The sequence below is a fragment of the Macadamia integrifolia genome, unplaced genomic scaffold (assembly GCF_013358625.1).
Source record: "Macadamia integrifolia cultivar HAES 741 unplaced genomic scaffold, SCU_Mint_v3 scaffold1391, whole genome shotgun sequence".
NCBI classification, from domain to species: Eukaryota; Viridiplantae; Streptophyta; class Magnoliopsida; order Proteales; family Proteaceae; genus Macadamia; species Macadamia integrifolia.
The window spans coordinates 78,209-103,405 of NW_024868188.1; the positions used below are offsets into that span (position 1 = coordinate 78,209).

The following is a 25,197-nucleotide window of genomic DNA, read 5'->3' on the forward strand; positions in this document are numbered from 1 at the left end:
CAGAGTTTCATTCTTCAAATTTGCCCAATGGAATTGGGTTACAAGCCTATTTATAAAAACGAAATTAAAATCTACCTAATTGAAGTCTAGAACTGAAATAGAAATAAAATCTCCTAATTAATTCCTAAAGACCAACAAAAATAGAAGATCAATAAAACTCAAAACGGAAATTACCTTCTTGTCCAATAAATATCCAAAAATAAAAGATTACATATTTTTTTCCAAATAAAATAAATCATAAATTTTGTACTACAACAAATACCAATCATGGATCCAGTTCATCTCGGTCTAAATTGCCAGATGGGTCAATCCGGTTCAGCCACGATTTTGCGTTAGGAGTTCTTTTGTTGAATATTGTTTTTGATTTTCTGGCCAGCAGTGAAGCAATGAGCTTTTCATTTCTACTGCTGCTATTTTCTGGCCTGTTGCTATTGATGTTTTCTGGCCTGTAGCGATGAGTTCATCTTTTCCTACCACTATCTCCTTGCCTATGCTGGTATTTTCTACCGCTTATTGTCTGTTGCTATAAGGATTTCTTCTTATCGAATCTTCGTTGCTGCTAATGATGCTCTTTTGTTTGCCACATGTCTAGATGAGGTTACGGTCACTAGCCTCTACTTTTGATATATTTGCTCATTGTGCTTCTGTTGGATATTTATGTTTTGGTTGTTTCAAGTTATCTATACAAAAACAACAACATCCAAAACCTTATCCCAAATTAATGGGATCAACTACATGGAGATTCCAAGCAAGAACAAGTGCAAGGATCGATGCAAAAGATTGACGGGTTATGGCCTAATTATAACGTGTCGTCTGTCAACCTGATGCACCACTACATATCAGCCGCAAGCTTATTACGACAGACTATAATAAGGTAGTAGTTGTCTACCCAACATGCCATATAGATCGGTCAAGCCAAAACTTCCTACATGCATTATGTCCACCACCAAAACAATCCATCACCCAACCTACTTTTATGAATGAATGAATGAAATAACGAATTCTTGACACCCAGCTAAGCATGAAAGAAACAACTCGAAAGCACAACTCCACATTGAAAACTTTGTAATCAACACACAACTCAATATTGAAGACTAGATACGTAATGCACAACTCTGCATTGAAAAACTAGAAAAGCACCCCACAACTCGAGCCAAAGTCATCTGTGAATAGCGGTTCAATGCACCAACATAAAGTCCACAACCACAAGCAAACCAATTGCAACTCACGTGCATTACATCCACCACCAATGCAAAGCAGGGGGTAAGGCTGTGTACATTTGTCCCTCCCAGACCCCGCAGCAGCGGGAGCTTCGTTTATTGTGTTGCCTTGATATATATATATATATATATATGGGAATGTCTAAACGATACCTCTATAGGTGTATTTAGAACTTGATATATTCGTTTGATTGTACCTTATCTTATTCCCTGAAGTTCTTTTAGTCAAGGGTAATATAACGTTTTGAAAAATAATTTTAAAATAATGAATCTTATATCATTACCAAAAGTTGTCATTGTCTGGCACATTTTTCCAGTACACATCTGAAATGACATGATTAACCCTCATTAAAAAAAGTTTGATATTAAATGGGCAAAAAAGTAATGTCAGAAATTATTTGACACCTGTTGAGGTGTCAAATAAGAAAATCCCTATTGTAAGTTTCCTTCCCAAAAGTTGAGGGACTCCCAGTTCTACAAGAGGGTTGTAGGCTAATTAGTAGCCGGTGTGGGACTAAACTTCCATACTCCACCACATATGTGGGAATAAACTCCCAATAGCTATAACTATATATATATATATATATATATATATACACACACACATACTTTAGTGGGGAGTGCTAAGAGATAAGGTTTATGTTATAACATACAAGTAGTTTTGTAATGGTTTCTTATTATTTTGGTCCTGTGTGTAAATAACATAAGCTGCCGACTTTAAGGGGGAAAAGGATAAAGTCCAAGTCAGGCACACAAATATACAAGTTTCATGCTCCATTGAAAATGTTTGAAAAGGTCTCAAATGTAGAACAGACCTCCTTTCGAAGCTGTAGAGAATACAATGACTTCTCTGCCAGTTGAGTCCTTAATGCTCGAAGTTCATGTTCCATGTCCATCACCTGAAGAACATGATTATCATTAGTACCCCAAAAAAGAAGGTCAGCACTCATCCACCCACAACACATCCAGAAGAATATGCATGAAGCACATAAAAAAAAATTTAATAATTGGAATACTAATAAAAGAACACGATATAATTAATCTGTATCATCAAGCAATGCATCAAAACAGATATCCTGAGTACTAACAGTAAGAGCACAGATATGTTCATTAAGAAAATGAAATGCAAACTGACAGCAACAAATATGAGTCCACAAAACTCCACCAGAACCTTTTTCGAAATCAGACTCATATGAACTTCCATGAAATTCCAACATGGCTTCTTATTAAGAAAGTTTTTAGTAATAGAAAGCTTAAAAAAATTGACCTTTATATTATCCAACAATTCTCAAATATGACTGACAATTTGGACAAGACATAATTAACTCAGATGCACCCTGACATGCTTGCTCTGCCCAAAAGCCCTGATCAGGATCTGCATGAACCTCGAAATCTAGCTCGAGCTGTTAAATGTATATAATGCAACAGCCTGAAACGTATCATACATCTAAATCAAACCTAGGTTGTTGCCAACCCTGAGAAATGGCTCCTAAACATGAGCAATGACAACACCACTGATGTGTTTCAACTTTCAATATAACACCAAAAAATCAAGTGGAAATTAGGTGAAACTCTTAATATCCTCGAGATTTAGCCAAATGTGTCGAGATCTTTTGGCAACTGTGCCTCTTATTTACCCAACAGATTTATCGCACCTTCTTTGCTTCCAATACAAAGATATTTGACAAACATAGGAAGCTGTGAAGAGAGACAGAAATTGTAGAATGCAAGCATAATAATCAGTAGAAAACAACTTTAATCATCAAGTTCTGTATTTCTCCATTTGCAATATGCATGGACTAGCATCCCCATCTGTACAAGCAGAAGGGAAATCTCCCTGTTTATGCTCAAGTTGAGATAAGGTAGGATGAAAGGGACTGTAATCACCTGTTCATGCCCATATATTTGATTCAAAAGTTGAACATAAAAGGCCATTATAAAATCCTTGACTCAAATCAAAAGCTTTTTCTTCACCCAAAAAAAAAAAAAAAATCAATAGCTTTTCTAATCCTTTGCTATTTCCTTCTCAAACTGCTTCTTCTCTATTGTAAGCTTTCTACCATACACTTCTAAGTTTAAATCCTTGATTTTTAATTGCTGAAGAGACATAAATCAAACCCTCTCAAAATAGAACGCATTATATGAAATATGATAGATTCAGAAGTCCAAAATTATACCTTCAGATAAAATTCCTAGGATCTATATTAGCCTAGGTACAGAATCCTAACATACCTTGCTTGGTTGATGAGATATGCTAAAGATACACACATAAATGGATAGGAAACATTTTTTTAAACACTTTTGCATAAAGAATTTGTTAAAAAAAGCTATTGATAACATTTATTATGCATAAACATTAAATTGAAGGTATCGTACTAAGAATTCAAGGTTTGTAGTTGTCCTATAAATGTAAAATCTTTGTTTCCAACCTTGATTTCCACTTTAGTTAGAGAGAAATATGGCTGACAACAACTTTGGAACAAAAACCCTTCAAAAAATCGTGTTTTCTGAAAAATTACCCATCTTGGCCATTATATGACCGATACTCACCGATACGTATCAATACTCACCGATACGTACCGATACGTACCAATATATATATCGATACTCACCGATACGTGCCAATATATACCGATACATACCGATACTCACCGATACGTACCAATACATACCGAAACGTATATTTTACCGTAATTTTATAATTTTATAGTCGTATCGAGGCATATCGTATTATATCGATGTGTATTGGTGGTATATTGATGCATATCGGTATGTATTGTAGGATATATATCGATACGAAAGGATTTTAAAAATTTCATGTATCGTATCGATGTGTATCGTATCGGTCAGCTAAATTTAAGATACGTATCGGAGGGTATCGTATCGGTATCGGAGATACTTAAAACCATGGTCACATAACTTGTTTCATACCAATCCAGCACAACTCAAAACAGAGTTTCATTCTTCAAATTTGCCCAATGGAATTGGGTTACAAGCCTATTTATAAAAACGAAATTAAAATCTACCTAATTGAAGTCTAGAACTGAAATAGAAATAAAATCTCCTAATTAATTCCTAAAGACCAACAAAAATAGAAGATCAATAAAACTCAAAACGGAAATTACCTTCTTGTCCAATAAATATCCAAAAATAAAAGATTACATATTTTTTTCCAAATAAAATAAATCATAAATTTTGTACTACAACAAATACCAATCATGGATCCAGTTCATCTCGGTCTAAATTGCCAGATGGGTCAATCCGGTTCAGCCACGATTTTGCGTTAGGAGTTCTTTTGTTAAATATTGTTTTTGATTTTCTAGCCAGTAGTGAAGCAATGAGCTTTTCATTTCTACTGCTGCTATTTTCTGGCCTGTTGCTATTGATGTTTTCTGGCCTGTAGCGATGAGTTCATCTTTTCCTACCACTATCTCCTTGCCTATGCTGGTATTTTCTACCGCTTATTGTATGTTGCTATAAGGATTTCTTCTTATCGAATCTTCGTTGCTGCTAATGATGCTCTTTTGTTTGCCACATGTCTAGATGAGGTTACGGTCACTAGCCTCTACTTTTGATATATTTGCTCATTGTGCTTCTGTTGGATATTTATGTTTTGGTTGTTTCAAGTTATCTATACAAAAACAACAACATCCAAAACCTTATCCCAAATTAATGGGATCAGCTACATGGAGATTCCAAGCAAGAACAAGTGCAAGGATCGATGCAAAAGATTGACGGGTTATGGCCTAATTATAACGTGTCATCTGTCAACCTGATGCACCACTACATATCAGCCGCAAGCTTATTACGACAGACTATAATAAGGTAGTAGTTGTCTACCCAACATGCCATATAGATCGGTCAAGCCAAAACTTCCTACATGCATTATGTCCACCACCAAAACAATCCATCACCCAACCTACTTTTATGAATGAATGAATGAAATAACGAATTCTTGACACCCAGCTAAGCATGAAAGAAACAACTCGAAAGCACAACTCCACATTGAAAACTTTGTAATCAACACACAACTCAATATTGAAGACTAGATACGTAATGCACAACTCTGCATTGAAAAACTAGAAAAGCACCCCACAACTCGAGCCAAAGTCATCTGTGAATAGCGGTTCAATGCACCAACATAAAGTCCACAACCACAAGCAAACCAATTGCAACTCACGTGCATTACATCCACCACCAATGCAAAGCAGGGGGAAAGGCTGTGTACATTTGTCCCTCCCAGACCCCGCAGCAGCGGGAGCTTCGTTTATTGTGTTGCCTTGATATATATATATGGGAATGTCCAAACGATACCTCTATAGGTGTATTTAGAACTTGATATATTCTTTTGATTGTACCTTATCTTATTCCCTGAAGTTCTTTTAGTCAAGGGTAATATAACGTTTTGAAAAATAATTTTAAAATAATGAATCTTATATCATTACCAAAAGTTGTCATTGTCTGGCACATTTTTCCAGTACACATCTGAAATGACATGATTAACCCTCATTAAAAAAAGTTTGATATTAAATGGGCAAAAAAGTAATGTCAGAAATTATTTGACACCTGTTGAGGTGTCAAATAAGAAAATCCCTATTGTAAGTTTCCTTCCCAAAAGTTGAGGGACTCCCAGTTCTACAAGAGGGTTGTAGGCTAATTAGTAGCCAGTGTGGGACTAAACTTCCATACTCCACCACATATGTGGGAATAAACTCCCAATAGCTATAACTATATATATATATATATACACACACACACATACTCCATCTTTAGTGGGGAGTGCTAAGAGATAAGGTTTATGTTATAACATACAAGTAGTTTTGTAATGGTTTCTTATTATTTTGGTCCTGTGTGTAAATAACATAAGCTGCCGACTTTAAGGGGGACAAGGATAAAGTCCAAGTCAGGCACACAAATATACAAGTTTCATGCTCCATTGAAAATGTTTGAAAAGGTCTCAAATGTAGAACAGACCTCCTTTCGAAGCTGTAGAGAATACAATGACTTCTCTGCCAGTTGAGTCCTTAATGCTCGAAGTTCATGTTCCATGTCCATCACCTGAAGAACATGATTATCATTAGTACCCCAAAAAAGAAGGTCAGCACTCATCCACCCACAACACATCCAGAAGAATACGCATGAAGCACATAAAAAAAAATTTAATAATTGGAATACTAATAAAAGAACACGATATAATTAATCTGTATCATCAAGCAATGCATCAAAACAGATATCCTGAGTACTAACAGTAAGAGCACAGATATGTTCATTAAGAAAATGAAATGCAAACTGACAGCAACAAATATGAGTCCACAAAACTCCACCAGAACCTTTTTCGAAATCAGACTCATATGAACTTCCATGAAATTCCAACATGGCTTCTTATTAAGAAAGTTTTTAGTAATAGAAAGCTTAAAAAAATTGACCTTTATATTATCCAACAATTCTCAAATATGACTGACAATTTGGACAAGACATAATTAACTCAGATGCACCCTGACATGCTTGCTCTGCCCAAAAGCCCTGATCAGGATCTGCATGAACCTCGAAATCTAGCTCGAGCTGTTAAATGTATATAATGCAACAGCCTGAAACGTATCATACATCTAAATCAAACCTAGGTTGTTGCCAACCCTGAGAAATGGCTCCTAAACATGAGCAATGACAACACCACTGATGTGTTTCAACTTTCAATATAACACCAAAAAATCAAGTGGAAATTAGGTGAAACTCTTAATATCCTCGAGATTTAGCCAAATGTGTCGAGATCTTTTGGCAACTGTGCCTCTTACTTACCCAACAGATTTATCGCACCTTCTTTGCTTCCAATACAAAGATATTTGACAAACATAGGAAGCTGTGAAGAGAGACAGAAATTGTAGAATGCAAGCATAATAATCAGTAGAAAACAACTTTAATCATCAAGTTCTGTATTTCTCCATTTGCAATATGCATGGACTAGCATCCCCATCTGTACAAGCAGAAGGGAAATCTCCCTGTTTATGCTCAAGTTGAGATAAGGTAGGATGAAAGGGACTGTAATCACCTGTTCATGCCCATATATTTGATTCAAAAGTTGAACATAAAAGGCCATTATAAAATCCTTGACTCAAATCAAAAGCTTTTTTTTCACCGAAAAAAAAAAAAAAAAAAAATCAATAGCTTTTCTAATCCTTTGCTATTTCCTTCTCAAACTGCTTCTTCTCTATTGTAAGCTTTCTACCATACACTTCTAAGTTTAAATCCTTGATTTTTAATTGCTGAAGAGACATAAATCAAACCCTCTCAAAATAGAACGCATTATATGAAATATGATAGATTCAGAAGTCCAAAATTATACCTTCAGATAAAATTCCTAGGATCTATATTAGCCTAGGTACAGAATCCTAACATACCTTGCTTGGTTGATGGAGCATTTTAATTCTTCTAGCCTCTTGAATCTCCTTCATCAGTTCTTCCATTTCCTAGCAAGTTCAAAGAAACAAAAAATAGAAAATAATAAGCATACACATCAAAGAGTAAGATAGCAAATGGACGAACTGTAATATTGACAAAATGAAAGTACAAGGGGCTTCAAGCAAACAAGATAGTGAAAAACCTGTTGGGAGAAAAATTATATACTGTTACGAGTTATTACTGCAGGAGTATGTCTAGAATATCTTTATTAGGCTCTTATGTCTCTTATGTATGTGTTACACAAAAAAAAAAAAGAAGGTATGATTGTAATTATTTGAGTTTTAATTATAAATACAACCATACTGCAACCGATTGGGTTATCTAGCTATTTACTCCAATCGGTAGCTCTGTTTTCCTCTCTATTCTCTCTTCTTCTCTTCTTTCTATTTTCGTCTCCTAGTCACTGTTGGTGGTTGTTCTAGGTTCAAGATTGTCCCATTGTATAAGGGTATTGAACAACCAGCAGTTGTGATTCTTCTTCTTGCTTAGAGAGTCCCTTTAAGGCTTTCTTCAGTTACGTTGTGCAGCAACCTATGCTATTTTTGGTGTATTTGAAATCCCAGTTGACAGAAAATGAAAAACTAAGGTTTCTTATGCTGATGAGGAATGATGCCTATGTGGAGCATGAAGTTCTACCCAGCTACTGCTGTTCATGACTTGCGGTTCCCCTATTTTTGAAAAAATTCACCTTAGATTATAATTTGAATTACTAGTAATATACATTATCCATTCAATGGATGATTCAAAATCTTGTGTGTTCTAAGAACAACCTTGGATTCTTGATCAGTAGCACTTTATCATTTGTGTTGATTTGTGGAACTGTGACTTGTGTCAACTGACACTAAGCCCACCTCTATTTATAATAGTTAAAAGATTAGGGATTTACAAGATAGAAAGGAATGACTAATATGTCCCTAATAACAAATAAAGACAAGTCTACCCTTAAAACCCACATTACAACACTCCCCCCTCAAGTTGGTGCATGGATATTACACATGCCCAAATTGCACAAAATAGAATTAAAAAATACAAAAAATAAAAAATAAAAAATAATAATAATTACTAAGACTCTTTGTAAGAAAATCGGCTACTTGATCTTCACTTCTCACAAAAGGAATGCATATGAGTCTTTGCTCCAGTTTCTCCTTGATAAAGTACCTATCAATCTTAGCATGTTTAGTATGATTATGTTGGACTGGATTATGAGCAATACTAATGGCTGACTTATTGTCACAATATAGCAGCATCGGAAAAAGAATAGATACACCCAGGTATTGCAGAAAATCTTGAAACCAAAACAAACCTACAAATACCATGAGCCATGGCGCGAAATTCAGCCTTTGCACTCGATCTGGCCACAACTACCTGCTTCTTGCTACGCCACATAATAAAGTTTCCACCAACAAATGTAAAGTAACCAGTCGTGGAACGATGATCATCCAGGGAACCTACCCAATCTGCATCAGTATAGGCCTCAACTCTCATGTGATCTGAAGGGGAGAACAGGATGCCATTTCCTGGAGCTAACTTCATGTCGTGAAGAATACGAAACACAACATCCATATGAGAGGAATAAGGGTCATACATATATTGACTCACAAGGCTAACCGCATGAGCAATATCTGGTTGAGTATAAGATAGATAAATGAGCCTCCCAACCAGTTTTTTATATCGTCCTTTATCATCTGGTTCACTTTCCTTGCTTTTGAAAATGGGAATTAACCTCAATAGGTTTATCAAATGGATTATATCCTAACATACCAATCTCAGAGAGAAGATCTTCTCCGAGAAAGAAGAACACCTTTGGTAGATCATGCCACCTCAATCCCAAGGAAGTACTTCAGCTTCCCATGGTCCTAGATTCACTCCTCACCGAGATAGACCTTGAGTTTAGATATTTCAACTGTCGTTTCCTGTGACAACTATGTCGTCTACATAAACAATATGGATAGTAACCTGATCACCCACCCTTTTAATGAATAAGGTGTGATCAGCATTGCTTTTTGTGAACCCAACTACTACCATAGCCTTATGGAAACGACCAAACCACACCCTGGGAGATCACTTCAGTCCATACAGTGCCCTCTTCAAGTTACAAACCTTCCCATGAGTGTCTTTGCTAGAGTAGCCTCGTGGAACATCCATATACACTTCATCTGTCAATTCACCATGAAGGAAAGCGTTCTTAACACCAAGTCGTTGTAGCTCCCAACCATAGTGCACTGCACATGAGATAATAACACAAACGATGTTCATCTTAGCAACGAGAGCAAAGGTCTCCTGGTAATTGATTCCATACGTTTGAATAAAACCTTTGGCCACCAATCATGCTTTGTACCTATCCATAGTGCCATCTGCGTTCTACTTAATTGTAAACACCATTTGCAGCCAACAGTTCACTTTTGTAATGCCCTAATGGGAGAGTGACTAAGTCCTATGCACCATTCTTTCCAAGTACCCTCATCTCCTCATCCATTGCGCCCTTCCATCGGGGTTTTGCAAATGTTTCCTGCCATATCTGAGGAATAGAAACAAAAGACAAGCACGATAGGAAGGAGATAGAGCATTATAAGACACACATTAGAGATAGGGTGTCGTGTACAAGCCCTACTTCTTTTCCTATGAGCAATAGGGATATCAAGAGATGGATCAAAATGAAAGAGGATAGCAGGGAGAGTAGACTCTGGATCAAAGGGCAGCTGTGGGGCAGTAGTAGTGGTGTCAAATCTCTTCTTCTTATGAGAATACACTTGTAATTCTTTATAAACTAACTGAAGCCCCCTAAATAGAATTTTGTTGAGTCACAAGCACATTATCCTCCTCTTCAACTAGAATAAGTGGAGAACCATCAACCGTAGGAACCAAAGGAACCTCTTCCCCTCTAGAAAACTCCCCTTGAGGAGGTGAGTAATAGGCCTTTGTCTCATGGAACACAACATCCATGGTAATGAACATACACCTAGAAGGAGGATGGTAAAACTTGTAGCTCTTTTGAGTGGTAGAATACCCCAGAAATATACACCTGAGACCCATGATGACTCCAAGCAAAACACACCAAGCCAAACACCTTAGAAGGCACAACAAAAGATCGGGAACTAGTAAGAGTCTCAATGGGACACCAAAATTCCAAAATACGAGGGACATCTGATTAATAAGGTAAGTGGTAGTAAGAACTGCCTCACTCTAGTATGGGGCAAGGACACACATCTCAAACATAAGGGGACAAGCAACCTCCAACAAGTACCTCTCTTCCGTTCGGCAACTCCATTTTGTGCTGGTGTACCCACACAACTAGTCCATTGATTCATCCCATAGTCCACAAGGTAATGTTGAAAGGACCCTTCCATATATTCTGTACCATTATCAGTCCTCAATATATTGATTCGAGCATCATATTGATTTTGGACCAAGCTATGGAACTGCTTAAAACACCGAAACGCTTTGTTTTTATGGTGCAATAAATATATCCAAGTGAGATGAGTATGGAAATCAATAAAGATAACAAACCAACAATAACCAGTCACAAACATATAGCGAGCAGGGCCCAAACATCAAAATGAATCAATGAAAAAGAAATGGAGCTTTTATTATCAAAACTAGAGCAAACATTCCGAGTCTGTTTAGCAAAAACACATGCATACAAAAAAAAAATTAAAATTGGTTTTGATTACACTGCTGAATCTAAAGCAGTAAATAAATGAGATAATGTTCTAAATAGAGGGTGCCCTAAACGAAGATGCCAATTGTGTAGTTTCAACAAGGCTAATGAAGTTGTGTGATGTGCTTGAGTAGGTATACCCAGTGTAAAGCCACTGCCAAGATAATAGAGACCACCACTCATTCTACCACTGTCAATCGTGGCCTTCATCAACAAGTCCTAAAACAAACAATGAGTAACAAAAAGGGCGAGGTTCATAGTTTGAGTAATACTACCAATTGATGACAAATTAGTAGAGAAAAGAGGAACATATAAAACAAAGGAAAGGGACAACAATGGAGAGCACTTGATGTTACTCACCCTAGAAATAGGGGATAGCAAACCATCAGTGACTCGAACCTTAGTGTTACATAAGGATAGAGAGCATGTAAAAAAGGAGCTAGGTGACCCAGTCATGTGATTTGTAGCCCAAGAATAGATTATCCATGGATTGGAGGCAACAGATGCACAATGACCACCAAAGGCCATACCTGATTGAGAGGAATGGGAGGCCGAGGTGACCGACATAAACATAGCAGCAATAGCAGAGGATGATGAGGATACCATCCGGGTCATCATACGACGAAGCATAGTCATCTCATTGTGGGAGAAGGAAGAACCAGTAGCAGCTATGACATCAGAGTGGTTTGCTGCTTCAGACTGATTGGGATTCCTACGGCCTAGGCTACGACCATAAGTGTTAGTAGGCCTCCTATGGATCTTCCAACAGGTCTCCCTAGTGTGCCTCTCCTTATCAAAGTAATCACACCTGACAACTGGTCGATCACTGGTAGAGGGAGCATTGTTCCTTACTCTTGTTCTCTAGTTGTCCTTGTTGGCAACCTCGGCCACATAGTGGTGATGATGCGGCCAGTTTGGGTGGTGTAGCCGAAAGTGGTGCGTGACAGCATTCAGTCTCTCTGATGAAATAACAGTGCTACATGGTGTGTATGGAGTTGATTGGTTCATCCATGATAGATGGTGTGGGATTCTAGGTCAAAACTGGTAAATTTGTCCTATTTACGCTCGGGGATATTTTGGACAATGAAAATGATTTTTCTGGGAGATGGTTTCTTCATGACAATTTAGTGTAATTTATCCTTTCCAACATGCGCCTGATTTCGTCCAATTTCGATACCATATGAAGAAGTTATGGTTTCCACAGTAAAAAATTGGCTTATGTGGCAGTTGTGGATAGTTCAGCATTGAAGATTATTCTTTTGGAAGAAATGTTTCCCATATAACCTTGCGAGAAAAATCCAATCTTTCCAACACATCTGTTTTCGTTGCGTTTCGATTCCATATGATAAAGTTACGGCATCCAAAAGGTTCAAGGGCAATATGGTCTTTTTGCATGGCTGAGTCTACCAATTAGGCCTTCTAAAAAGTTGTAGAGTGTTGAGTCGTGGTTCCAATGCATTTCATTTTGTCTCGATTGGAAATTGTATGAGAAAGTTACGTGTGTTTCTGTGAAGACGATCCAAAGAACCAACCCTGAAAAAGCTCAAAATCTCTTGGTGAGTGGGGGTGTTTTTAGAAATCAATGTTTGAAAGTAAGGGGGATGTGTGCAAATATTAGTAGAATAGGGGCTTGTGTGTGATTTAGAGAAGTATTGAGACTTGGGTGTATGGCACATGTATGTACACAAGCGCAAGAGATTCTCCTTTTTCAGATCTTGATAGATCTGATCTTTATGAAACCAATCCTACCGCCATAAGGTGATCTACCTTTTTATGAGTGGCAGAAAGACCTTAAAATCCAGAAAAAGCAGCCAATGAGAAGGAAACAACAAAAAGGGTGCTGATGCAAGGCTGACCGCTTACATCAGCCTGTGTCAGTCCTTATGTCACGTTTTCATCATCAGATTCCAATACTAAGGTTTCTATGCAAAATCCATTGTGTACATCCTACGGCTGAGAATTTAATTTACTTTATGACTTGATCCATCGGTTAAGATCTTGCTGTCGTTGCCCATGCTGCCTACGCAGCCCACGCCACCATGCGAACATTCCATTTGAAGGATCTGGTAGCTCCAACTTGTATGGTCAGACCTTTTAAACCACAAGGCCAAATCGGTCCATTCAAGTTGCAAAATTTCAAACATTTCATCCTCTACCTAATAAAAGGCTGAGAAGTGATTTTTAGAAGAGAAAAGCCACGGTTTTGAAAAGAGAAGCTCCCATGTGTGTGCGTGAGCATTTATAGGTGGTGAGGTGTTTTTATGGGGTTTTGTCTCCTCCATTAAAGCGCTCCTGAGAGGTTGTTGAGCATATATAATGGTGCATTGATTCCACACCAAGTGAGGTGAGAAAAGAAGCGGGGAGAAATCTAGGGTTTCTATGGTGCTTTGAAGAACAAGAAGACAAGGGAGTGAAGGAGAAAGCACTGAGCTTGTCAGTGAACACTTGAAGAGACAAGTTTACCTTGGGAGGTCAAGTTGGAGATTACAGTGGTCAGTGGAAATTCTCAGTTCATCCCAACCAACCGGTTGTACCGGTTGTGAGATTCCCTAACTCTATCCTAGATTTACATTATATGTATCGTCTGTGGAATTGAATGCATACAAGCTAGTTGTGGATGTATATGCTATGAAGGGCTTGATTGTAGGGCACTGTATATAAGTCCCAAATTGTTTGTATTTATGAACTATGTGCGTAATGGGTGCTAAGCACTAGGAGAGGGTGCTCCCTTGCAATGGGTGTTGCATAATGAACCGGCACTAAGTGTGCCATCTTAGCTGCGGCTTGAGAAAATTCAGTGTGGGTGCTCTCGACTGTAAGTACAGTCAAAATTAGTGTATTGAATAGGTACGAAGCCTTTACAGGCATTGTTCTGAAAAGTAGGCATATTGTCGAACCTCGTAAAATCCCTGTATTGTGGGTGTGCCCATTGTTTGCATAGTTTACATTGAAATGCGTCGGATGTGGAATGGGTGTACACACTTGGAAGTGCCTATGAAAGGCTGAGTGTGCATACGACTGTGTGAACAAAGATAGGTACATAAGGGTTTGCCAAGTCAAACTTCAAGACAAGTTTTTGGGGATTGGAATTGGACTCACTGATTCACCCCCCTCTTAGTGACTTCCAGGTTACAACACTTGTAACATTATCAGCAGACTGAGAAATGCGACACGTGGCATTGTATAATCCAAAGCGTCAATGTGGAACAGATTGAAGCATAATAGTACAACGGCTCTCTTCAGCATGAATCAGCAAATGGGCCTGCTCAAGAATGGGAAAGGGATCACGATTAAGGACATTAACTTGAAGCAGCATCTCCTCACGCTTTTTGAACCCTACATTTTAATAACATAAGCAGGCTAATATGTTTCATAATAATCAATTTTGTGCCACATACCACGAAGTTCAAAATAGTATTAGGACACAGTCAACTCCTAAGGGCCCGTTTGATAACATTTCTGCCGTTTCTGTTTCAAGAAACTGCAGAAACGGAAATTGCCGTTTCTGGAAACAGAAATGGAAAAGAAGGTGTTTGATAATACTTGTTTCTAACAGAGTGGTTGATAATCCTTTCGATTCTAACAGAGTGATTGAAGTAGATAGCAACCAACGAAAGTGCCTTTGAGGCCCTGGAAATTTTGATCCACAAAATTCTACAGAATATGATGTAAGAAGAAATAATCAGGAGCTTCACATACCCAAATCAAAATATGGTGAAATTTACTTAGGGCTTTTGTGTATATGGGGCGAACAGTCTCCTACCGACGATTAAATTCTATAAAAGAGAACAGAGGTTGAAGATTAAGGGAAACAATATCTGTCAAGAAACTCATATACAGTGAACAATATTAGCAGAAACACATGCCATTTCTTCCTCAAAAAAAGGGGGGGGGCAGATTTCCAAGCATGCAGGTATTTAATCGCAAAGCAACGATTAAAAAGAAATCAAAAAATGACAGAGCATCTGAGAAGAAAAAACCCTAGGAAGAAGATGATTTACCTGTTTATATAAACAGGAAATGAGTAAGGGTGCAGTTGAAGAACGATTTTCAGGGCGATATCGTCATCGCAGATCGTTGGAATTTAGGGCAAGGTTGAAGGAGTAAGGAACCTCTTGCCTCTAGGCGATGCCTGTGAGATGGAAGTCGGAGGTCGAAGATCAATCGCCGTGAGATCTGAATCAGTAATCGTCAACGGTGGAGGTTATGGAGGAGATTAGCATGGTTGGAGTGAAAGGGGAGGAGGAAGATGGCCTAGAGCAAAGCCAACTTCTCTTTGTTCTCGCATGAAAGCTTCAGAAGAGAAATGGGTGTGGGGGCTTTTTTGTCGGGATTTCACGATTTTTGGGCACCAAAGTTGTTCCCAGAAACGGCGAAACAAGTATAAACAAGTCATACTTGTTTCGCCATGTCCGTTTCTAGGAACATAAATCACCATAAATTTTTATTTTTATTTATGAAAATATGAGAAACAGGCCCTAAGTAGCCCCATGAAGTTTTTTTCTCAACTCAAAGCACTGAGCATTATTCCTCACCTGCGAATAGGTTTCTTTAGCTAGTTGAGTAGATAATCCCAAGCAATAGAGGGGGTCATAGAACTGATGAGATAGGACATCACCATACAGTTGGCAGGTCCCATTACTCCTGAGGAGTACCAACAGTAAAGGGGCGAGCAGTAGCACCGATAAGGTAGCTGCCATAACCACGGCCACTAATAGACTAGAAGTAAGATCTAGGCCACATTAGATAATTGCTCCCATTTAACTTGATTGAGCTAATAGGGAATGAAGGGTAGTCAATATTTAGTTACACAACTGCCTCCACCCAAGAGTACCGATGCAGTGAAATCGTAAAGCATTAGAAGTGCTGGTCTCCAGAGGAATCATCAGCAAATATAAGCTTCTATATCTGTCCTTCATAAGGATCTGGGTGTTGCAATTTTAGGAATTCCACTCAGTTCTTTTTTTCTAATTGAATTTAGTATTCTTTTTGGGTTGGGTGTTGCAAATCATAACCTAATCTCTACTTTTTACTAGATGTTATCTCTACAAAAGGCTCTATGCTATATAGCTTGCTCTCTTGTTTCTACGTTTATTTATTGTAGCCACTGGGTTATTTTGATTCATCTACCTATTATTTTGAGGGTAAATGTGAAACCAAGGGATAAATGCACCCCTTCTCTGCGCAAACCCTGCCCCACCCCCTTCTCTGCAATCTGTCAGCTACCGTAACCCCACTTGCCTCAAGCTACGTGCTTGTCATGAGTTGGCCCATGCAGGCATGGCCACTGCCACCTTCATCCGCAAGGGTTTGAAAAAGCTATCTTGTGATTCATGCAACTTTGGTACCAGGGGCATGAACACTGTCGTCGATTACCATTCTTCCTCGAAGAGCTCTCCATCAAGCACCTTCACAGCCTTACTGATGGTTCTGCAGCCATGCCTGTCGAATCAGGTGTTGTTGCATCCTCCCTGAAGACCATCTATATCAAGGACTAGAACAGCCAGTGTTTCCGACCCTCAATTATCAGCTTCAAGAATATCAGGACTTTGAAACTCTTCCACTGGTATGGATATTGGAATAAGCTTGTCAAAGCCATAGCTCGAGAAAGCAAACCATCAAAATAAAAGCAAGCCTTCACAGCCAAGAAAGACATGTAAAATAATTTTCATTTTTTGAGACTATATCCATTTGGTCTCATCTATAATAATACGTTACAAATCAACCCATTGTTGCCATCCGCTACCTTTTATTATCTTCATCAGCTTAATCTTCCCCATTTTTTTTCCGACTTCATTTCTCAAACCTCAATTAAGCCAGACAGTTCTTTGGCAGGGTTCACCACTGGCTTTCTTCTCTCTAAGATTTGGGTATGAGAAATTGGGTGCTGTCTCTGCCGTAAAAATAAAAAAAATCACTTTCCACTTTGGGAAGATTCGACGATCTACTCCATTGAAACTTTTCCTTTTGGGTTTCCCTGATAGAAAGTTAGGTGGAAGGAGATCAGATTTTAATGCGAATTCGGAGAAATCTGCACAGGTTTGGGTTTTAGTGTTGCAATTAAATGCTAGGATTTGATCTTTGCATGCAAAGGTCCAGGAGAAAAAAGAAGAGAAAATTAGTCGAGTTCACTTAATTCGATGATTCTGGACCTGCTTGCTGCCAATTGCCATCTGTCGGTTGTGAAGGAAGAAGAAAACGACCAGAAATAAAGAGAATATAACTCAACTCAACTCAATTAAGCCTTATCCCAACTAAATATTATTGTTGTAATAATTTCAATTGATGCAACCAATGTCAATTTTCATGACCAAAATACTATCTATTGACTTATTGTAAGAAACCAATCTGAAATTGACATAGTTGTCAAGGCGTCGCCTGGTATTGCCTTGCATTCAAGCCCCATCCAATGCCTTGGATCGCCTAGACGCCTTGACAACTGTGGAAATTGAAATTGAAATCCAACCAAAGTGAGCCTTTGGTCAATCATCCATGAATTTAGATATTTATTAACATATAACCCTAAGAGTATGAATAAATGTAGGATTAATTCCACAAATGAGTAATTTTTCATACTAGAAGACACACTGCAACTTAGAAAATACAACTGACAATGCAGAAAGCAATCACAAATCCCAAAAGAAGGAAAAGAAGTATTATGAACAGACTGAACAATGACACAGTATATTTAATGGAAATATTGGAACCAAAAGGACCACATATCCAAAATTTGGAACAATAAAAACAAAAAAAAATTAAGAAATATAAGCAACATTGCATAACTAATTAACATGAATATATAGCACCATATAAAGAATCATAAAATTTTACTTTGAAAAAGCAAAGAAAAATTTCTCGCCATAAAAAAATACAAGAAAAATTTCTAGCCATAAAAAAATACAGATTGCATTGTAGAGAAGATATCAAACAAATCATAACAACCTGCTTCCCAGAAGTTTGAGAAACCCGTTCTTGTTCCTGGAACGCCTCTTCAACTCTCTGCACTGCTGCTTTAGCCTTCTCAATTTCTGCTAGAGCAAATGCTCTTTCCTCATCAACCAATTTCTTAGCATCCTCGGAGGCCTAAAAAAGAAGATAAAATTTCATGAAAGGAAATAGAAAGAGCAAACAAAATTCCCAGTGGCAGGGAAACCATTTTTCACAAAATGAACTCTCTATTAAAGCATGTATAGTTTATGGTCAACTATAATGTTCATCAAGGTTGGTGAACTTTCCAAAGTTCAAGAGTTGCCACATGGTAGGCAATGGTAGGTGTGGGTTGGTTCATTTTATAGATGGCACCACAACCTTTCATTGATCAACTTTTATCCCACACAAGCATGTGGATGTGTAGGGGTCAAACTATTGTACATAGTTACTCCATATCACAAAAATGCACTAAACTCTACTATGTAACAGTGGAGGTTAGTCGAATTTTCATAATTTTTCACAAGTTTGGACCTGTTATTAACCCTTATAGCATGTTGATTGTGGGTTGAAATTTGACCAATGAGCATTAGGTATCCTTAATAGCATGTGACATGGGTACTGGTTGGTTAATTTGACACACTGCACCAATCATTATGAATGTTATCAGGATTCCTCTTATTACAAAATTTTTGGGTAAAATAAGGTGCTACAAGAGTCAGTAAGGAGAAAAAGAGCAGAGAATTGATGCAGATAAATCAGAAAGTACGCATAATTTTGGGGAAATAAGCCATGGGCTGGGTTACATATATATTGGGCCTTTGATTCAATTGGTTTTCATTGTAATAGGCCACTCTATAGAGCTCAGAACTGATAGAATTCTTGATGTCACCGCACCGTGCTAGAGAATGCTCAGATAAGGAAAAACTTTCTGCACTGGTTTCTGAAGTCTAATGGGCCTAATGGGTAGGAAGTAGGAATATGGAATTTATTACTTAGTTAAGTAGGAGGTTTTTTCTAGTAGTCTATTTCTTTCTTTTTTTTATTTTAAATCTTATCTTGGTTTGGGATTAATTTATTCCAAGCTGAGTTGCTCCTCTTATCTTATTGGCTGATGATGAGCTTTTCTACTGGTTAGATGATGAAAGCTCTTATTTCCTATTGGATGAATGTGTAAGCTCTCTCTTCATACAATCACAGGCTTTTTAGATAAGCTATAAATACATGTAAGACATTCAAGCCAACAAATTGATATCAAGAAATACAGATGTTCAGTTTTTTTTAATTTGATTCTGTTAATTCAAACCTACCTGTGTGAGTTCAGTGGTGTTACTTGGTGGATTTTGGGTGTACTTGGTGAATTTCAAGTGAAAACTAACATGGGTCCTTCATAGTTATCAAAGCGTTGCCTAGGCGACAAGGCAGTTCAGCCTGGACTGGCGCCTTGGTCGCGTCACGCCGTTGCTTTTTGCCATCCTCCACCACCTTGGTCGCCTTCTCGCCTTGATAACTATGTTTTCCTTAGTGGAAGTGTGGATTATCTTCTCTGGTTTCTGGTGTAAACTCCAAAACCAAGGGTTGAGTGGATTCCTGCCCCATTATTCTATCTGTTCTACTTCTCTCTTCTTATCATTCTATCAAGTTTCAGGCAGTAGTCCTAACTTCTAAACCCTGCGGCTACACTGTTCAGCTCGAATCTTCAGTTTTAGGCTTTTTTTTAACTCAAGTTCTAGTTGCTGAAGTATTTCCTGGATACATTCTGATTTTATTTTGTTCTGAATCTCAGTTTTGAATTTCTGTTCTGGATTCCAAATTCTAGTTGAAATTCTGGTTTTCCCAGTTCAAGTCAACTTCTACTTGATTTTCAAAATCTATCTTGCTTTGCTGAAACTGATTCAAGCTCACTGCTACTACCTGAAGTTAGTCATTTACTAAGTTCTCATTTCAGTTCTCTGAAATTTCCATCGGATCTGTCAATTTTGAGATTTCCAAGTTGGAATAGGTTTACCCCATAACTCCAGATCCAACCATCAAAATTGGATCAAACTTTGCCAAGTCTTATCTCCCTATTAAAGTGAATCTCTAGTTAAATTTCAGCCCAAGCAGATCTGTTCTGCTCAAGTTATTAAAATTTTTTTAATTCCGGTTCTATTTCCTGTGATCCTGATGATCTAATATCCCACTGGGTTTTCCTTGGTTCAAGATTAATCTTCATTAAGAATGCAGATGAAAGGAATAAATTCCACCTTAAGAAGAATAAGAAGGCTTCAGAAAAGACAATAATGTACACAGACACAGTCAATATCTGTGACAAATACAATACAGATGAAGAGAGTGGTAACTGGCCTTATCAGCCTCAATGAGATCAATAAAACACCAAGAAAGGCACTGTAATCCCTCAGACCACACCAAAGAGAGAGGGTAGAGAACACAAATAAAAAACCCTTAAAGAAAAGAAGAGGGGGAGAAGAAAGAGGAGATAGAAATCATCACCCTGCAAGATGAAGTATGTGTTCAATAAAAATGGGGGGTCAGCTACGTGGATCCTTTTCCTCCAATCAGTTCTATTCAAAGCCAAACTTGTTAGTAGCCCTAGCTATGCATGTCTTTCCTCACCACTTCTCCTAGAGTCATTTTAGGCCCATCCCTGGCTCTTTTAACTCCTTCAATCTGAATTAAATCACCCCACCGAATTACAGCACTCAAAGGCCTCCGTTCCACATGTCAGTGCCACCTCAGACGAATTTCTTGCAGCTTATCATGTATTGGAGCTACTCCTAAATTTAGCTCCAATTTGTTATTTCTTTATTTTATCTTTTTTGTTTTACCACTCATCCATTTCAACAAAAAGAATGTTATTGTGAGAGAATCTTGTGGGACCCATATTGGTGCAAGTCGGGTTATTTTCAGGATTAGAAATTATTAGAAATAATCAGCAAGTATATTCCATATGGTGGCTGAATCAGTATTCAGCAAGTCCATAGGTTCACTCAATCCATTTAGGGAGTGTCTTTTTATTTTGTTTATTTTCTCCACCCATCATGGGCTCTTCTATTGATGGTCAGCAAATTGAGATTGAGAATAGAGCTTGGTTTTTCAAAAGAAATTGAAATTATTTTGTCACTGAGGTTTTCTTGCTATTACCACTGAGGTTTTCCTGCTAATGCAACAAATGTTGCAGTGTTTTTTTATTTTCTATGTTGATCACCTGTAGCATCCTTGGGGTAGCTTACCAAATTCAGTTTCTGATTTTTTAAATCCATTCTCCATAGGTGTCAATCCACTATGTTTTAAGCTCGCGTTTATGTATACAATGACCCTGCCCTGCCGTTCCCTAACAGTTCGAGCTTTAGGTGAAAGCGTAGTGAGCATGGTATCAGAGCAGGGAGGTTTAAGTGCTCAATTCCTGGAAAGTGCATCGGAAGAGTTCTCCCGACATTTCTTCTCCCTTGGTGTCGTGCGAAGAAATGTTGTATGAGCTCCATGTGTAAGGACCATGGGATCTTGGCCCGCACATGCGAGGGAATATTGATGTATACATTGATGCAGCCCCTCCCTAACAGTTTGAGATTTTGGGTGAAATGGTAGCAAACACTCTGCATGGGTGTCCTTGGCATATGTGATAAAACTCATCTACTTCTAGTTGTTTTGATTGAAATCAACTTTTATTACTTTATATAGACACATAACAACAACACAACTTCACCTTATCCCAACTAAATGGGGTCGGTTACATGGCTCCATGAGTATATTTATATATATATATATACAAAATAAATAAATAAATAAGACTTAGGGACATCCCACTCACGAATCGGCAACCCGGATCTTAGCCCTCCACGTAGCTCTGTTAGATGCCATACTTGGGTAAAGACTTAACTTTTGCATGTCTCTCCTTACTAACTCATCAATGGTCGTTTTTGGCCTACCCCTAACACTTTTAGCTCCATCCATCTGCATCTGGTCACTCCTCCATAACGGGGCATCCAAAGGCCTCCTTTGGATATGCCCAAACCATTATAGCCGACATTCTCTGAGCTTATCCTGAACTTGGGCAATTCCTAAATCGGATCTAACCTGGTCATTTCTTATTCTCTCTCTCAGGGTTTTGCCGCACATCCATCTCAACATCCTCATCTCAACCACACTCAACTTATCTACATTACGCTTCTTGACTGCCCAACATTCTGCACCATACATCATAACTGATCTTATGACTATTCTGTAGAATTTTCCCTTAAGCCTTAGAGGAATCCGTCAATCACATAACACTCCAAATGCCCTCTCCATTTCATCCATCCTACTTTAATTATGTGTGAAACATCATCATCAGTCTCAACTTCCTTGTTTAAGATAGAGCCTAGATATCTAAAGCAGTCACTTTACGGGATCTCTCTCCCCTCAATTTTCACTCTCTCGCTATCGATCTTCACTCGACTAAAGTTACACATCATATATTCCGTCTTTGTTCTACTTATCTTAAGGCCTCGCGATTCTAAGGTATATCTCCATAGTTCCAACTTATCGTTAATCTCTATCACAGTTTTACTGACCAGAACAATATCGTTAGTAAAAAGCATACACCACGGGATCTCTCCTTGGATATTTCTTGTTAAGTCATCCATGATAAGTGTAAACAGGTAGGGACTCAACGCAGATCATTGATGTAACCCGATAGTAATTGAAAACTCAACACCTTGGCCTCTCATTGATCTCACACTAGTCACCACATCTCCATACATGTCTTTAATTATATCCACGTATTTACTTGACACCCCTTTCTTCTCTAAAACCTGCCAAATTAAATCTCTGGGGACCCTGTCATAGGCCTTTTCTAGGTCGACAAAGGCTATATGAAGATCCCACTTGTAGGTTCTGGATTTTTCCATAAGCCTTTTAAGAAGGTAAATCGCTTTTGTAGTGGATTCCCGGGCATGAAACAGAAGTGGTTCCCTGATATATTGATTTATTTTCTTAAGCGAACCTCTATTACCCTATCCTATAGCATCATAGTATGGCTCATGAGTTTTACGCCTCTATAGTTGTTGCAGCTCTGGATATCGCCCTTATTTTTGTAGGTTAGGACAATAACACTTCTCCACTCATCAGGCATCTTTTTCATGTTCATGATCTTGTTAAACAGCTTGGTCAACCAAACAACCCCACGTGGACCCAAGCTCTTCCACACTTCAATTGGGACCTCATCCGGACCTGGAGTCCTCCCTACTTTCATCTTCCTTAGGGCTTCAATAACCTCGGTCACTCCTATCTTGCGTACATACCTATGATTCCTGTTGTCAAGCAGGGTATTCGAACCACTCCTATTAGGGTTGTCTCCATTGAGTAGGTTACAAAAATACTCATCCCATCTCTTCTTTATGTCTTTATCATTTACTAGCACTCTACCCTCCTCATTCTTAATGCATAGAACATGGTCGAGATCCCTGCTATTCCCTTCCCGAATTTTAGCTATCCTATAAATAGCCTTTTCACCCTCCTTGGTATTTAAATTGTTATAGAAGTCATCATATTTTCTTTCCCTTGCTTTCCCCACAATCTTTCTTGCCTCATTTCTAGTGGTCTTATATCTCTCTTTATCTTCAACTTCCCCAGTCCTTTGCCAATCTTAAAATTATCCTTCTTAGTCTTGATGGCAACCTGGACCTCCACATCCCATCACCAAGTCCTTGGTAACTTTCTTAATGTAATCCATCATTTCATTCCAAATGGTGTCGGCGTCCCCTTCACAATCCCACTTCCCATTATTCACCACATTATCTGTAAAAGACCCCACTGCCTCACCTTTCAATCTCCACCACCTAACCTTAGGGCAAACATGTTTCCTTGGTTTTCTTCTTCAATACACGGAGGCACAAGTCCAAGATCAACAATCTATGTTGAGAGGTTAAAGTCTCCCCAGGGATGACCTTACAGTCCTACACTACTTTATATAGACACAGCTACTGAAAATCTACCAATTTCCAGGGAAGTTAAAAGGGGATTCAGGTCCCTGTTTTGCACCCTGCCAGGTGAGCCTAAGAAAACCTAACTAGGCTTTTGGTATAGGATTACTCTTTCAATTTGTTTCTCTGTTAAGTATAAAACAAGTACCAAAGATTCATGGTTTTCAGATTCTAAATGAGGTTTTGGAAAAATTAGAAAGCTGGGTAATTCTTATAAACATGAATATTGAAAACAGTATTCAACAAGCACATCATAGACCTGTTATGGATTCAGCAAATGTCACGAGTCATATACTGTTGAATCCTTATTGAAAGTATAGTTTTCATTTCAACTGGATTATGATTGGACCATTACCCATCAAGACTAGGGTCTGTCCAGCTTAATCGTACATCGTGTAGATGGAAAATTATGGAAGCAACAGCATTCAATGATGTAAATCTAGGAAAAGGATGTTTCTCATTTCATTAACTCAAAAATTCCACTGCTGTGCAGGTAAATTAAATTGCTTTTAGCAGTAAGGGCCTCAATTCGGGCTCTCAACTCTCCAAAAAAGAAGAAAAGAAACGGAAATATGATGAGACTGTAAAAGTGTCAATAGAAAGTGTATTCATGTCTCAGCAATAGATATGAACACCTTCACTTGGGCAATAAGGGAAATAAATGCAGATGGTTTTATACCATGGGAACTGGCAAAGAGCTGGGAAAAAGCACTATTCTGTTATGTCATAGATGGAAAAGGATAATGAGTATTAAACAGGATTTACGCAGACTAACTGACTAATAAACTTATAAAAGAATACTATTTTAACTAGAATCTACAAATTATCAATCTCACATGTAATTGTTAAACATGCATAATTATGGAAATAGCTAGTTATGAGAGAACCAGTATGATCTTTAAATGAAATGCAGAACAGAGGAAACTAATATGAAAAACAATTTTCCTGAATCATCCAAGACCCGGAAAGGGGG

At 38.1% G+C, this 25,197-nt stretch overlaps 1 protein-coding gene across 1 annotated transcript in view; it reads right to left on the bottom strand.

The window, feature by feature from the left end:
• Window positions 1–25,197, bottom strand: part of LOC122063636 (stomatal closure-related actin-binding protein 1-like) — a 50,769-nt gene that overhangs the window by 19,841 nt on the left and 5,731 nt on the right. The window contains exons 5-7 of the mRNA XM_042627329.1: window positions 18,277–18,417; window positions 7,616–7,684; window positions 6,195–6,278 (exon numbers count right to left, since the gene is read on the bottom strand). Of these exons, the coding sequence (XP_042483263.1) occupies window positions 6,195–6,278; window positions 7,616–7,684; window positions 18,277–18,417 (294 nt within the window). The remainder of the gene's footprint in view (window positions 1–6,194; window positions 6,279–7,615; window positions 7,685–18,276; window positions 18,418–25,197) is intronic.